General features: G+C 37.2%; 1 protein-coding gene across 1 annotated transcript in view; it reads left to right on the top strand.

The window, feature by feature from the left end:
* Positions 1–3,393: 3,393 nt before the first annotated feature.
* The window catches only part of SPECC1L (sperm antigen with calponin homology and coiled-coil domains 1 like), a 56,135-nt gene continuing 42,200 nt past the window's right edge, over positions 3,394–17,328 (top strand). Inside the window, exons 1-4 of the mRNA XM_009279983.2 lie at positions 3,394–3,546; positions 9,039–9,198; positions 10,229–11,862; positions 13,721–13,928. Coding sequence (XP_009278258.1) covers positions 3,394–3,546; positions 9,039–9,198; positions 10,229–11,862; positions 13,721–13,928 — 2,155 coding nt within the window. The remainder of the gene's footprint in view (positions 3,547–9,038; positions 9,199–10,228; positions 11,863–13,720; positions 13,929–17,328) is intronic.

The following is a 17,328-nucleotide window of genomic DNA, read 5'->3' as shown; positions in this document are numbered from 1 at the left end:
GTTGTGTGTTAATCTTCAGAAAGCTTCATTTGGTTAGTGAGCATTTTATTTCTTATTTTCAAATTTAGTGTTGGGCAGACACAAATTTGTTGTTAGTTCCTAATACTGTGTCTTCCTAAGGAATGTGGTGGTGTTCTTTAGAAGCAGAAAGGTAGTCTTTATCTGTGATATCTTCCTTTTGAGAAACTGGGTGAAGCAGGGCTTTTTCCACTTACAATTCAACAATATTGATGTCTTCTGTTTTCAGTGCTGAAACCCCATCCTTTTTTTCCTTCCTGGAGAAAGCAGGAGGGGAGAAATTGGCACCAAGAGGTCATAAATTCACTTTAGAAGCCTGAATGAGCAGCTGCTTTTAGAACCTGTGATGCTAATTAACGTGTTGTCCTCATTTTAAATTAAGTTGGACTCATTTGTATCTTTTTCTCAGTTTTTAAACTATAATTAAACAATCTTCTTTCAGTAAGAAAGTAACTACTAGAGCTTAGTTTCTCTGGAAGAAAAACAGGAACAGAGGTACCTAACCCTCCCTGTCCTCTAAGTATCTTTGAAGTTTCTACCTTTGAGTTTCAGTAAATCACAAATAGTGTTTTTCAATGTCAAATTTATGGCTATTTTAAAGTAATGCTGTGATGAAACATGAGGATTATACTTAGTTACTTTGTTTAGTTTCACTTATTTACATCACTTTGCTATGCAGTTGCTGTTCTTGAAGCAAATACTGTTGCATGTTTTCATGAACACTTCTAAAACATGCATTTTTTTTAAAAATCCTTTATGGATGGGAAGCAGTTGGCTTCACACAGTCTTTTGTCACTGATGACCTCTGTGATATATTCGTAAGTGTATAAATGGTTTGTACTGTAAAAGCTAATGTTAGCCTGTATTTCTTTTTGAGATTATACATCCAGTGGGCTACGTTACTACAGTACTTGCTATAATAAGCAGATCCCAAATGTATTGCTCTTTTACTGTGCATGCAAAGATCATGTGTGCAGTGTGTATCTGGCATGTTGTAAGGTGTGGCAGACTTGATGAATGTGCTCTGTAGACTTGATAAATGTGTATTGCAAATGGCCATTGCGGGATGTCTGCAGGCCAGCTGGAGCTACTGCTTTATCTAGATTGCCAGACAAGGTTGTCAAGCTCTGCCCAAATCTATGATAGTCATATCGTTGCCAGTACCCTAACCTTTGTTACAGCACTGGTTTTCTAGCTCTATGAGCTGTCAAAAAGGTATGGTTCTGATTTACTGGATTTGTTGCAAGAATATATTTTTTTCTTTGAGGTAATTTTTTAAATGCAGTCAGTTTCACAACAAGCTGTGCACTGAAAAATCATTTGATTATTTCTCAAGCATGCTATGGGCAACTTTTTTGTGTAGTAGTAGAACATCAAAATATCATTCAATAGTAATGATGCCAGTTTTACTACACAGCTCTATCCTCTTTGGTCTTTGCAGTTTTGGTTTTGAATTGAATAAGATCAAAAGCACAAGTAAGTGTTCAACTCATAAACATGAAAAAGGCAAGAAATGTGTGGCAACTTGGTCCTACCTGTAAATATTAGAATCTGCTTCTGGAATCTAGTAGGCAGTTGTACCACTTAAAATCATCTGTGTATAGCAAACATATTACCTTCATGGGGCTTTTCTGGTTTGGGTTTTGGTTTTCTTAGGAGTGTCTCATTTCAAATTATCTCTCAGTTATTTAATCTTCTGTGAAGGCGTTCTGATTACTAGTAGCCGTATGGCAGGACTGGTGCATTTTTGACATTCTGATGATGAAACTGCAACAGCAAACAAAGTTTTCTGTGTCTGTTCATGCCAGCTTTCAGAACTAAAGGGAATCTGGAAGCTATAAACAAATATTTTCAGTGTCTTAAAATGAAACTTCCTGTTGCTTCTGTTAATGGCATTTAGGGGCCTGAGGATGCAATACTCCTGGAGTTTTACTGACTTTGATAAAAGTCAGACTTGAAATATACTTGTGTGCAGCTGAGGTGCTGATGGGGAGGGAAGGAGTATGTGTTAGTGTACAGTGTTAATTTCGTTAGCTGAAATGAATTAGTACTCCTGATCACTATGTTTTTGTGTAGCACATCTCATACACTCAGTCATCAGTCTGCTTTCTGTGCTTTTGAAATGCTTCACTTTTTAAGAGATGGAAACAACTAGATGTGTTTCATGTTTCTAATCAGCCACAGGATATTGGGCTCAGATAAACCTGATCACTTACTTCCACCCAGAATCTGTAAGACTGAAAGGGGAGTGGAAGTTTCCTCCTCTTAATCTTCCATCCTATGTCTTCTGACTCAGGGGAGACGAAGACAACAGTTGCCAACTATCCCACTCGTCCACTCGTGCAAGAGGGAAGAAGATCCTGATGTGACTAGTCCTTCTGGTAGCCCATACTTCAGGTTACAGCAGTTGGCCTGTCTACCCTTTCTCAGGTTGTCTTCCAGAATTAGCAGTTCTTGTGATAATTGCAGTGTTCGAGTCTGCTGCAGCTGCTCCTGGTTTGAGTAAAGTCAGCTTTGTTTTCCGGGGTTTCGTTTATTTGCTCATGGTTGGAATGACAGTATTGACAGTTGTCTGCTGTTTGAGAAAACTTGAAGGCAAGGTAAAGATGCTGAAGTGTCCTGACTGTGGACCGTAGAACGCAGTGGGTTACTTCTGGTTTCTTCTCGGAGATAATACTCATAATCATATGACTAGTATTAAATTTTGTAAAATCCCATGTGTTTATTAACATGATTTTTAATAATAAATGGTTTCAGGGAATCTGAATTTTTCAACTTCTTTTAATTTTTATAAAATACTTTTTTCTCTGCAGCTGCTGTTACTCTATCTCTACTTTAGTTACCAAGCTGTTGGTAATCTTTTCTCAGATCGCTGCTGTTACTCTCTCTGTACTTTAGTTAGCAAGCTGGTGGTAATCTTTTCTCAGATCCAGTGTTGTTGGTAGTCAGGCTGTTGCCTGAATACTCCCACGGTATTTTCCTTCCCACAGTCAGAAATAAAGAACATTGCTGCCCTAATAAGCCTTTCTTTTGCTAGCTAACGAATGAACTTGGCAACATGGGTCACTTATATCCTCAGTTCAGTGCCATTTGTGGAAAGAGAACTGAAAAAAAAATACTATAATTTGGAGTGGAGCTGTAGGAAGCACTTAGTTCTTTGTAAAAATTCTTTTTTTAAAAAAGCAAAAACCATTGGTCAGTCACATGCATTCTCTTTGGCTCTAATTTGTAGTCTTTACTGCTATTCTGGACTTCCGGTCTTAAACAGAGCATTATAAAAAAAGACACCGCTTTTCATTTGTATTTTGTATTTAAAATTTCTTTCTTTCTGCTTGTAGATTTGTTTGTAAATGCATCATAAACAGACAGCCCAGAATGAAGAAAGCAAGCAGGAGTGTTGGCTCAGTGCCCAAAGTGCCTGGAGTAAATAAAACTCAAACAACTGAAAAAGCCAAACCAGAAAACGGCTCCTCAGTGTCTGCAGTAACAAAACTCTCCAAAACGGGGACATCAGCATCTCTTTTGAAGGTAATAACCAATAGAACGTTCTGATTATTTATATTTTTTACAATAAAGCTTTAAAAAGAGTAGAATTTTAAGGCATGTCTAATGCAGCCTAGACTAGAGGTTTGTTATATGGGTAACTGAAGGGAATTTGGGTAATTACACAGCATTGGCCAGGGTAATAGGACCTTGTGTGGCATTCATGTTGTATTTTTCATGTTGCAACGTGTGATGTGATGGAAAGCATTGTACTTTGCAGAACTTGGCTATTCTGCAAAAGGAGCAGAGTGGAAGTTGCATTCTGATGAACATTATTAGTAGTGTCATGTGTTATGCTTGAATGGTGTGTCAGTGACTAATGGGATTTGATAAGAGCTATTTATGAATTCTGAAAAAAGAACTAATGAGATATCTAACATGAGAAACTTTTTGATATCAGTGATCCGTGTCAGGTCAGTGCAGCTGCATTCTTCTAGCTGTTTTGGCCTTTGCTTTGCATGAAGTACTGCTTGAGCTGAATTTTCACAAGTTGATTCTTGCTCCTAGAACAAGTTCAAAGGTAGAGGTTTTCTCTTATATTAGCAAAACAGGGCAGTAGATTTAGGAGCATATGGTTTTCAACAACCAAGAAAAATAAGACATACTGAGGTGTGCTGGTGTGGAGTTTTCACCTGGGAGAAAACACATCTGGGTTGGACAGATGACATGAGCCTGCCTGGTCTGCCTCCCTCTCCCGGCATGGAAACATGGCTGGACCCACCTCCTCTGGCCTTTCTGCAGCCCAGTATTCAGAGCTGTGGCGCTGCTGCTGCCCTGGGGCAAATGAACAGAACAAAGGAAAGGGCTGGTGTCTGCAACTGGGTCCTGAACCACTGTCACCTACAGGAAGCCAGATAGGCCATTTAAATAACTGGCAATTAAGACCTAAAATTAAAGAAGTGGTAAGGATTGAGATCTCTCTGTAGTAGCTATGCAGGATTACTGAAGTCAAAAGGTGTGTTCCCTTTCTCTCTTTTCTTCTTGCTTTTCTTTTATGGAAGGATGGTTAATACTTTTGCTGATGAACTTGTGGGCCGGGTTTCAGCTAGATTTTCTCCCAGTGCTCCCCCTTTCCTCTGCCACCCAACGTATCTTGCAGTTTTCTTAACTTTAATCTTTTGATGCTTGTTGACACTACTTATTCTGTATTTCTAGAAACCTCTCAAAGAATACGGAAACAAAAGTCCTTTGTAGTTTACTTATCAAGTTTCTTATGTTATACCTCTCTGAGATAAAGGAAGAGGATGATCTAACACTGAAGAAATTTGACCCAGTATGCTTTCACAATTTTACTTATATTAGTAACACTTCTGGCTATGTTTGGGTGTGGGATTAGAATTTATGACAATTGTATGTTTGAGGCACAATGAAAATTACTAAGACTTATCTCAGCTTTATGTTAGAGCCAGGCTTACTCATACAGTTGGATGTCTTTTACTTGTTAAGCTGCTGTTGTGCCAACTATGTGACTTAATAATAATGACGACTCTTATCTTCTTTGATTGTTCCATACTTATACAACAAAGTTAGTTGTTTGTATTTTTTTGACTTACAGATACTGGCACATCACATTTATAGTTACTGGCTTGAAAGAAGTATCAATAACAAGTTGTATTATTTTTAAAATAATTTTTTGTATAGTTTTATATTTGATCTTGTTGATGAAGCATTTGATACATTGTTTTCCTCATAGTGTTTGTAGGATCTGTATTATGTATTATGAATTTCATTTAATATTGCTTGACAAAAAGACCCCAACCATAGCTAGCATTAAATAATTCTAATTGCAACAGCTTACTAATTTATTCGGTCCTCAGAGTAAGTGTGCATATAGATAAAGAAAACTTTGAGTAGGATATTGAATGAAAAGCCACTATTAAGGACTAGAAATACACATTTACAGTACTATACCAATCTTAATTCAGTCAGTAATAATGCTGAGAAATTGAAAATTACTTTCTAATTATAGTATGTTTTTTTTCTTATCCCGTTCATGATACAACCATAGACTGGTGTTCAGCTTTGCGTGGGCTTCTTTCACTATGCATTGTTCCATAGATTTGTCCTTTTTTGTTGAGTTTTCAAAGTGTGTGGACAATGAGCACAGGAAGAAACTGTGAGACCCACCCTTCTGTACAGCTGAACACTGTTCCAGAGGTCGGTCAGTCTGTCTGTCTGCTTCAGAATGCCTTTTTCTAAGTTACTTCTTCATAGGTTTTTGGCTCCCACTTTGCCCAGGACTTTTGTAAACGTTCAGCAACCCCCACCACCCCACACACGTTATTACAGCAGAAGGTTAACTGACAACCACTTCTAGTTTTTAATCTGTCAAAAAATACTCTGCAAATAACAGCATGTTCTTATTTTTAAGATCATTATTTTTTTGCTTCTTTAGCTAATGAGCTTGTGATCATGCTAACACCTACAACCGTAATTAGACGGCAGCTGTACTTCACACAAATGAATTGCAAAATCCAGTGTCCCTGAAAAGCCAGGACTTGGACACCAACATTTGAATATTAAAAATTAGAATGTGTTTTCAGTATTAATGTGTCTAGACTTCAGTATTCTGTTTGCAAAATGCAATAACTTAATTACAGATTGTTATGAAGTTTGATGTTTCAAGCACTCAAATGCAGCAACAGCAAGCATCAAAGAAAATCCCAGGTAGGAATAATTAGATATATATAAAAAAAGGATTTGAATGAGGTGCAGTAAATAGCATATACATGTTGAGAAACTAAGATTAAATTAATTGTAGAGGTGATCATTCAAGTTTCATTGCACTGAAAGAAAGGTGGGGGGAAAATAGAATATGAATTGTGTAGTTACAGAGTGGGTTTTTTTATATATAAAATCAAAATAGGTCTGGATGAGCATTTCTAATTATGATCTTTTCTAATTTTTCATATTTTAATGTAGGTGTTTTAACGCTAAGCAGGATTGCAGTGTTTTCAGTAAATGGGAGAAACTGTTCTTCCTTGAGGAAAAAGCTCTTTAATAAACATATGCCATTTATTTTGCTTCCATTAAAAATATACACTATGAAAATACTTTGATTTTTAAAGTCAAGAATGGTTGCCATTACAGAGTATTAAGAAAAGAGAGCTGCTGGTTTGTAATTTTTCCAAAGCTTTGCTAAATAGTTTTCTTTGCCAAGAGTATAGTGTTACAGTTTTGAGAAACTGTTTACTAATTGGCTGCAGAGGAGCCAGTGCCTTCCAACCTAGGCTAGAAATAGTTTAAGGGTAAGTCGGAAGAAGAATGGCTGTCTTAAATTCCTTTGTTCAGCAAGGACTGGAGATGACTAATGTCAGAAAGTGTGTATTTTACTTAGCTGTGTTATATTTTTTCTTCAAGCTGAGTCACATCTTGACCTATTTGGCTTGATAACATGTACTTGTACTATAAGAGTCTAAAAGCTTAATCTAATTTCCCCACTCTTTCAACAGGATAAAAATGCTGACAGCTAATAGTCCGTTTGAACTATCACGTTTGGCGACTGATTGGCAGATTCAGTAGCAAAATAGAAAATCGCTGTTCTATGCCTTTTTGTAATACCTTGTTTTAGGTGATAGTTGCATCACAAGGTTGTTTCCCTCCCTCTCTACCCCCATGCCCACAAGATTAGTTTAGATTATATAAGAAATCTGATTAGATTACAGGTTAACGGAGGATTGTCATACAGTAGTAGTTTGTGCTCAGCTCCCCCCCTGCACAAGTAGTGTGGGCTTTGTCGATTTTGTAGCCCTCCAATATTTTTATTTTCCCGTTGGTACTTACATTGCGTCTGCTGTTTTGCATGGCTGTGTGACATAGCAGATCAAGGAACTGATCTGGCTCCTGGGAGGAAGGAGCTCTTTGAAAAGGCTTCAGTTTACACAGCACAGTGTGTAAGCGCATGGAGAAGAGCGGGATAGAACAACAGTGGCTTTTTCATAGCAGAAAAGCCAGCGTAGATGCACATTAAACTAGAGCCTCAGAGTAATGTGTTTTCTTCCAGTCTTTTATAAACCTTTTTAGAAGGCTGTACCATTTTCTACATGATTCAATAAAAACATTCTTGTCCTAGAGGTTTTTACCCTTACAAATATCTGTTTCTATCTGTAAATTATCTGTATTTCTAACAACTGCATGCAGAACAAATTCGTTCTCTTCCCAAGCTCCCTTTTGTTTTGCAGCTGCTGTTCTTTGTAAATGGCACAAATCCCATACATGCCCTTTCCACAATACCGTGATCAGTGTTCCTAACTGTTCTGAAATTTGCACTTGCAAAAAGAAACTGTATAGAATGGAGTGAGATGCAACTTTTTTTTTTTAAATTAAGCAAGTGTACCTTCGTTCTTAATGTATAGAATCGTAATGTCTGGCATATAGTTTTTAACATGAATATGTATGGGAGCAAGAAGTTAGAAACCTGCAGAATTTGAAAGTCGTGATGTAAAGCAACTGGTTAAGTCCTGAGCACTACCTTTTAGCTGGGAATGCTGGTTGAGACTTCAAATGTGTTATCCAGCTGAATAATAGTTACTCAAGGAATGCTGCTAACACAGCTGTTTTCTTTTAATTTTTCTTGCCCTTATAATGTGAAGAATGTTTAGCATATTTTGATTGTTTCTCCTTTTGAAAAATTGCATTTTAAAGAGTTGTAAAGTCTGCCAATTAATGCTTAAGAACTTAGTATTTTTAGAGCTTGCTTTATTCTGAAAAATATATTCTCTATTTGGGAATCCAGTTCTTGAGACTCCTGTGCTTACTGCCTTGTCACATTCCAGGCAGCTTTTGTGGCTAACAGTAGTTTCAGGAATGATCGTATGAGGTCAGACAAAAAGTCCATCAAACAAGTATCCCGTCTCTGAGAGTGCTTAGTAAAGAGCATGAAAACAAGGCAAGGATATATGGTGGGGGTGGCTTTTTCCTCCCCTCTGAGTACTGTCCTAGTCTCTAGTGATTTGTAGCTTAGTATTTTCAGCTAGAAAAGGTATTTTATTAATGTTGGATTGATTTTTATTGTTGTTTGGTTTGATCTTTTTGTCCACCAGAAAACACTTGATCATATTCTACTGAAGGACTTTATACTAACTTCCTAGTATTTGCTGGTTCAATTATCTAAGAATTGCCTTCATTTTTATGCTTAAGCGAACCTTCAGTCAAAATTGAGAAGTGTTACACTGTGTTGTGTTACTGTGCTTTACTTAATTTTTTTTTTTTCTCCTTGGTATTGAAACATTAATCATCGTGTCTGGGAGAGAGAAGACTCAGTTTCTATGGTCAATCATACGTAAGGAATTGCAGTTCAGTTTCAACTTATCAACTCTGTACAGTGCAGTGCATTTATACTTTTCAACATTCTTGCATAGACACATGACTAGTCAAATATGTACTTTTAAAACTGATGGAATCTTTAACAGAAGAAATGTTGGCTATGCAGACTTCTCAGCCAGCTGTCTTAAAGCTGCTTCTTCCCTTTCTTTCAGACTAAGAGTAATGATGACCTCTTAGCGGGGATGGCTGGTGGTGGTGGAGTGACAATGACCAATGGTGTCAAGGCAAAGAAGAGCACTTGTGTATCAACAGCATCTTCAGCTTCAGGGATGACCATGAACAGCCTGGAAAATAAACCCAAAACTATTGCAGGTAAATGGATATATTGATCCTTAAAGATGGTAGTTGGGTGGCTTTTTATTTTCCTATTATGTATTGAGGATTCAGGCTGCCTAATGAAGTGCTCAGTAAAGCCACGGTCAAATCAAACAACTCCCATGCTCTTTTCCTGTTTTTTAATACTATAATTGCCTTTTTGCAGGGTGTTCCTTTTAATTTTTTCAGTACTGATTATGCAACTACTATATAAAACTAGATAATATAATTAATCTAGAAAATCATAGATTTGTCTAAAATCATTTAATTTGTCTAAAAAAAATCCATGCCTGTCACGGATGGAGTGAGACTGCACTTCACTCGTAAGAGAGAAGCAAGCACTAAATCTTGAAGATGTGATCACTTGTTGCAGTCAACATTTTAGACATTCTGTATTGCTTTATAGAAATAAAGTAAGAGAGCTTTCAGAAACTGTTCAGAAAAGTGAAATTATTTAGTATGTTATCAGTATGGATGGAAATACGTCTTGCCTTCCATTGCTATGTTTTGGGTTCAGTAATGCTTGCAAAGCTGTAAAGAATCTGGAAACAGAGTAGTAATAATCTATCCTTGTCTTTATGAAATGAGATGAAAATACAAAAAACCTTAACTTTCATTTTGGGGAATCATAATACGCAATTCATCACTTAAAAGCTTGCATTCAAATTTATTGAAAAGAGATAAATTTGAACTTGTAGGAATAGCACTGCTGCAGTTTTTCTACAATTTATCAGAAGCTGTTGAAGACAGAAAAAAAGAAACTTGCAAATGTTAAACTTTAAGGTCTAACTCATTTTCCAAATACTGGTAAAGCATAGCAATTGATAAAGCATGTATCAATTAAAATATAACTGCACTGATTCATGATTAAGGTTGTATAAATGTTTACTCTAGATGTATTTTATGAAATGTGTTTACCAGTGTGATTCAGAAAATCAACCACTGTATTGCTGATACAAAATACACAGTCTTCTATTACAGATACTGTATTTTAAATGAATGTTCCTAACTTTCAAAAAACATATAGGTACAAGTTCCACAACTAAGCGTAGCACTTCATCTGGAAATAAAGAGTCAAGCTCTTCTAGAGAAAGAATACGCGATCGCTCTCGTTTAAGCCAGAGCAAAAAGCTACCTTTGACTGGACAGGGGACCAATGATACGGTACTGGCAAAACGCTCCCGTAGTCGCACCAATCCAGAATCAGATATTCGAATGAGCAAGTCCAAATCAGACAATCAAATCAGTGACAAAGCTGCATTGGAAGCAAAGGTGAACGATCTTTTGACATTAGCAAAAACTAAAGATGTGGAAATCTTGCATCTGAGGAATGAACTAAGGGATATGCGTGCTCAGCTGGGACTTAACGAAGATCAACTTGAAGGTGATGAAAAATCTGAAGAAAAAGAGGCCATTGTTGTCCATCAGCCAACTGATGTAGAGTCTACGTTGCTACAGTTACAGGAACAAAACACTGCCATCAGAGAAGAGCTCAACCAGCTGAAGAATGAGAATCGAATGTTAAAAGACAGACTAAATGCATTAGGCTTTTCTTTGGAACAAAGGCTGGACAACTCTGAAAAACTCTTTGGCTATCAGTCTTTGAGTCCAGAGATTACAACTGGCAACCACAGTGATGGTGGTGGTACTCTGACATCTTCAGTGGAAGGTTCTGCTCCTGGATCAATGGAAGACTTGTTAAGTCAGGATGAAAACACTTTGATGGACAATCAACATAGTAATTCCATGGATAATTTAGACAGTGAGTGCAGTGAAGTTTATCAGCCACTGACATCAAGCGATGATGCCTTAGATGCTCCATCATCTTCGGAGTCTGAAGGTGTACCAAGTATAGAAAGATCAAGAAAGGGAAGCAGTGGCAATGCAAGTGAAGTGTCCGTAGCTTGTCTAACAGAACGGATACATCAGATGGAAGAGAATCAGCACAGTACAGCTGAAGAGCTCCAAGCCACACTTCAAGAGCTTGCAGATTTGCAACAAATAACACAAGAGCTAAACAGTGAGAATGAAAGACTTGGAGAGGAAAAAGTAATCCTTATGGAATCTTTGTGCCAGCAAAGTGACAAATTAGAACACTTCAGCCGTCAGATCGAGTATTTTCGATCCCTTTTAGATGAACATCATATTTCATATGTAATCGATGAAGATATGAAAAGCGGTCGCTACATGGAGTTAGAGCAACGTTATATGGACCTTGCAGAGAACGCTCGGTTTGAGCGAGAGCAGCTGTTAGGTGTTCAGCAGCACTTGAGCAACACTTTGAAGATGGCAGAACAAGACAACAAGGAGGCCCAAGAAATGATAGGGGCATTAAAAGAACGAAATCACCACATGGAACGGATTATTGAGTCAGAGCAGAAAAGCAAAACAGCAATAGCATCTACCTTAGAGGAGTACAAAGCCACAGTAGCCAGTGACCAGATTGAGATGAACAGGCTGAAAGCTCAGTTAGAGCATGAAAAGCAGAAAGTGGCTGAGTTGTACTCTATACACAACTCTGGAGATAAATCAGATATACAAGATTTGCTGGAGAGTGTCAGGCTGGATAAAGAAAAAGCAGAGACATTGGCCAGTAGTCTGCAAGAAGAGCTGGCACACACTCGCAATGATGCCAATCGATTGCAAGATGCCATTGCTAAGGTAGTGTTTAAAACAAACTGTTGTATTTTAACATCCCGTATACACCATGACTTACTGTTGGTCACTGTAGTTCTTTTAGAAGTAAAGGATTAATTATGAGGGTAATCGGATTGCAGTAGTGTTAGGATTGATTACTTTCTCTTAACCCTTGTTATGAAAATGACGGAGGCCTTTTTAAAAATTATACGGATACATTCAGCCACAGGGTAACTGTTGTGTTACTTTTTTCAAATACTGGTATTTAAACTCCGCAACTTATTTCAAGGGCCAAACTAAAACAGTAATTAAGATACTGTATGAATCTTGTGCTTAAATTGCATACCTTCTGCAAGAGTTTCAAGGAGTTAGTGCCAAACTGGTGAAGAGGGATGTCACTGAGAAAGTACTGGGAGTCAAAGTTTGAAGTGATAACCCAGCTGTTGATGAGTTGTAGGGCCTTTCACAGGAGTTGAGAGAATATTTTGAAGTTTCAGCTTGTTCAAGTTGGTTCAGTTAACTTAGAATAAACTAATGATAAAGAAAGCAGAAAAGTGTCTTCTTTCTCCAATCAAGAAATGACTAATTTTGAGGTAGACAGAGATTTTACCAAATTTAGTTTAATTTACTGAATACATGTTTTAGTTTTGAATGAAAAAACCACATTTTTATAAGCTTTTAAACAATTATTATTAAATATGGCAAATACACATAGGTTTTTTGCTAATGATCCATCCAGGAGCAGCTTGTGTGTTGACTAGGTTTTGGATCAAAATGTGTATTTCTAGTTCTAGAACAGCTATTTTGACTCAAATATAACTAATTTATCTAGTAAATATGCCTAGTAAAAGTGTTTACCATAATTTGATATAAAAATAAGAATCATAAAATTCATTTAATAACTTTAAGTATACATTTAAAGGTGTGTCTTCCTGATGAGAAAATTTATGCCCAATTTAATGTCTGAACTACATATTAGTTGCAAATCAACATGTTAGTCATGATCACCAGCCAGTTAGAATCAACCTTAATTTGGGAAGGAAAAAAAATTTTTAATAATTAAAGTTGAGCAGTGCTATTAAAATAAAAAAAATACTGAAACAGATGATTTAAAGCAGGGTATTTTGTCTATTAAAATTGGTGCCTGCCTATATTGTCCCACCCTAAGCCATGACCTAATTTCTTTTGTTTTTCTGACACCCTGTTTTTGCTGTTGGGTTAATGTTACTGTGCCTCTGATCCCAGCTTGTTACTTAGGTTGCAGTTTCATGAGGCAGGATAAAATAGCCTCGCTGCTCCTGAAAGGGAGAAGTCTACTACCTCTTCCTCTCCCTGTTTTTTTATAATTCAGTCCAATAGCTTGTAAGACTCCTCTGGGAACTACTTGAACTCACTAACACATCTCACACACGAATATGAATCCTGCTACTTGGTTAAGGAAATGAATCATCTCACAGGTCCAGCAAGTGCTAAAACTGATGCACAGAAGAGTGCAGGCTTTTTTTTGGCAAGAGAAAGAAAGGGTAAAGAGCTCTTCCACCACCTCCTCCCTTTTCGATGCCAGCTAGATGTTAAACTGGATCAGCTGCTCATGAAATCACAGCCTTGGTACTATGGTATTGTTGCTTCATTTGAATGCAGGATACTGCTGTTAGAGTAGCTGGGGAATGCTCGTATGTTTAGCTTGGGAATAAGAGTTTAACTGTGGCTCAGGAAAATAGTTGCACTAGAACAATACATTTTTAAAGGCTTACACTTAACTTCCTGTCCCATACTTTTTTTTATGGTTGCAGAAATATATTGTAAGTATGGTAGTTATGGAACTAAAAGTGTGTTTTAAAATGCAACCAATTTAGTTATGATAAGATACGTTCTTTTTCAGGTTGAAGATGAATACAGAGTGTTCCAAGAAGAAGCCAAGAAACAAATTGAGGATCTCAATGTGACTCTAGAAAAACTTCGGACAGAACTAGATGAAAAAGAGACTGAGAGAAGTGACATGAAAGAAACTATCTTTGAGTTGGAGGATGAAGTAGAGCAGCATCGTGCTGTGAAGCTTCATGACAATCTCATCATATCTGATTTGGAGAGTAAGTGTTATGAGTTTCTCTTGTGAGAGAAATGATAATTTAAGAACAGCTGAAGTGGAACGCTGAAATGGTGAAAGTATTTTCACTTGTCTTTCGTATGTCTGAATTCAAGTCAGACTGGGCTTTGCAGAACCCTGATATGCTAGGGGAAAAAAATCAAGTTGGCTTTGCTTTTCCAGTCCCAGTAGTAGTTGGTGTGGGAATGAAAACCTGTAAATTGAGAATAAATACGAAATCTGATAATGCTGTTTTCAAGTTGTTTTTCAAAGTAGAAGAACAGGTAATTACAGACTTAATAATGCATTTTGGAGACCGGATGATTGATTTAGTGTTTTGGTGTTGGGGTTTTTTTTTTTAAGAATGCTCTCTTTTGAGTGCCCAAATATTAGGAGTTATCAGGTAGCTTGAGAATGTGTATAATTAATGATTTCTCCCACCTGAAGAAAGGTGTTTTTAGTGGAGAAGTGGGTGAATGGAGGCTCTGAAAGTTACACGTCAGAGCTGACTTGGCAATATGGATATATTATGTATCTCTTTCTGTGTGGATTTGCTCAAGTCATGAAACTGATCTGTGAACCTAAAAATGAATCTGACAAACTTCAAGCAAGTTAGTAAAACCTTAGCTGTTGACTCTTGCCACTGTACAAGAAATGGTTGGGGCTTATAATGAAATTCATGTTTACTGTATACTTGTCTAGCTCTCTGTGCCTTAGTTTCCTCTCTGATCTCCACGACCTGCTCAGACATTCTTACCACGGGCTGGAATTCTGCAATTAATCTCTGTCTAAATAAGAACTTGGGCAACTGCACCCTGGCAAGCTGTGTTTGCACAGTGCTACTTACAGAATTCAAATATCTGCTATTCTTCCATGGTATACAAAGAATAAACAAGATAGCAAAAAACCAAAAGCATAATCCCTTTTAACAGCAAGGGAAATATTCATAGAAAGGATTTTAAATTGGTCTGCTATCAAGAAAAGGTAGTGTCTTAAGCAAGCTAAATTATTTATTCAACTGAAGCTCGGTGTCTTCAGACATGTGGCTGTCAGCTTGCTTTCCCTAAGCAGCCCTTCTTTATCTTGAGAGGCAATCACTGTTTCTCGTTACAAAATTGCTTTAGGTTTTTATTCTGCAATTTTTTTTTTCCTCTTTCTGTTCCAAAGCCAAAGACAGACATTTACTTGGGAGCAGGAGCTCAGGCACGTGGTTAGTGGCTCTGACTTTGTTCCTTGAAGTAGTTTTGTAGCAAAGTCTTAAAAAGGTTGAACCCTTTTCTACTTGCATTGTTTTGTCCATTAACTGAAATACATTCATACAGAAAACAGCACCATAGTAAACATTAGGTATCTGCTTAGTAATGCCTGATTACAAGGCACCTCTAATTTTTAGATGCTTCTGCTTTGGGGGTACAAGATAGCTGACAGATATTTCACTTAAACTGGTAAAAATTTAGGCAGACAAACCTCTGCCTAAGCAGGAATTTGCAACAAAAATTGTGACAGTCTTTGTTACTCATCACTGTTGGAATAGTTTGGAAAATTCAACTGTACTAGCTGATGGCCTGGTGTGATCCTTTAGGGAAGAAAGCAGTATTTTAGTTCTAGACAGGAAGGAGAGTGGCATCTAGTGGCGGTAAGAAAGGTTGGCACCCGAAGACTAGTACAAACTTAAAAATATTTTTCTCTGACCACTTTAAAACGCTGTTCATTATGGGTTCATAATTAAACCTCGTACAGGAGTTTCTTGGTGGTAGCCTCTAAGTAGTGACAGCAAAGAACAGCATCTCAGAAAATCTGGGACTTGGAGGTAGTACATACAACATATAAAAGACAGAATTTTAATAATTTGTATTAAAGTGACAGAAAAGCACATCTTAGCAGTAGTAAGTTATCTTATGCTGATCAGACTTTTGGTCAGTTCTGGTATTCTGTCAGCCAAACGTGTAATGCCTGTGCTTTTAAATGTGGACAATTTAGTGTAGGTTTAGGTATTATAAAGCACTAGTTAAAAGAAAGGTGTTTTTCAGCCTAAATAACCAAATGTAATAAAGAACCATAAGTTTTTCTTTATTGAACTTTTATTTTAGATTTTAAAATATGAGGAAATCTAACCCACCCCTGAAGGAGAGAATTTGCCTAATGGCAAAGTTACTGAGTGAATGAAAGTGATGGCAAGACAACTGATAAATGACTAGTGATAAGTGATGGAAAATTATCACTTAAAGAATTCACAAAAGACAGACTTTACAGTTAGGAGAAAGATGCTTCATAGATGAGGTGGTGAGTGTTCATTCGATTTAATGGTTAATCAACACTAAATAGTAATGTAGGAGTGTGAAATGCTCTAGCACTGGTACTTAGGGCATGCTTCATTGTGGGCTTTCCAAACACCAAAAGAAGCACAACAAACATATAATGAAACATTTTTCACAGTAATCTGAATATTGAACTGTCACATTTTAGCTGTTAATTTGTCTGCCTGCAAAAACTGGGATCTCTTTGATGTGGACAGTAAGATGTAAATTGCATTGATTAAAAACATACAGTATGTTCCTGATGTCCATCCAGATGTGGCAGGAACTGTAGTCAGCGGCGGTAGCTGAACTCATCACTGGTGGGACAAGGAGTTTTAAGCATCGTGCTTCTGTATTGTATCTAAAAAGAAATATTAAAATAACCTGTATGTTTTATATCCTCACTAGTGCGCTAAGATGAAACAAGCTGTAGTCGAGATGAGTCTATAGGTACTGGAGTGGAGGTGAGGGACTGGGAGAGGGCAGGGCAGGCTGGAAGTCGGCAGGGGAGGCGGGCGTTGCGCTAGATGGCGTGTTTCCTCTGGTTTTCATTTCTGACTTCGGAAAAACTTTCAGAAGTCAGGTAGCCAAGCTGTCACATCAGTCGTCTTCAATGACTACGGGGGAAAAAGAAACCTATTATTCTTCCAAGCAGTTAATAAGAGTTTGTGGGGAATTTTTTTTCAGAGAACTTTGTCTCCTGATTTGCAGAAAATTGACATTTGTAGGTTAGCTTATCAGTTGTCAGATGTTTCTTCTGAAGCCTGAAAATACTCGTTCCATGTTCACTTAGTACAAGGTACATGTGCTAAACATATCAGTTCTCTTAGTCTGTAACTATTTAAGTCAGTAAATTTTTTGGACAAGGGTAGGTGAGCAAGAAGGTTGATATATCTAGTGTTCAGTGAATAAATAGTTCTTTTATGGAGCTGCCAGCGTTAGTGGTTTTTTTTCCACAGCAGTTGTGAAACAAAATTTTAACATTACCATATTTGGGCCTTTTCTACCATAATGTTGGAAAAGTCGATTGGATGTTAGTTTTCTAATTGTTAGTAATTTTTTTTTTTTTTTTGCTAATGTTGGACCCTTAAAAAAATCAGCTTTCTT

The sequence above is a fragment of the Aptenodytes forsteri genome, unplaced genomic scaffold (assembly GCF_000699145.1).
Source record: "Aptenodytes forsteri isolate BGI_AS27 unplaced genomic scaffold, ASM69914v1 Scaffold323, whole genome shotgun sequence".
Taxonomy (NCBI): Eukaryota; Metazoa; Chordata; class Aves; order Sphenisciformes; family Spheniscidae; genus Aptenodytes; species Aptenodytes forsteri.
The sequence above is the reverse complement of the archived record's forward strand: the minus strand, read 5'-3'. Positions and strand labels throughout refer to the sequence as shown.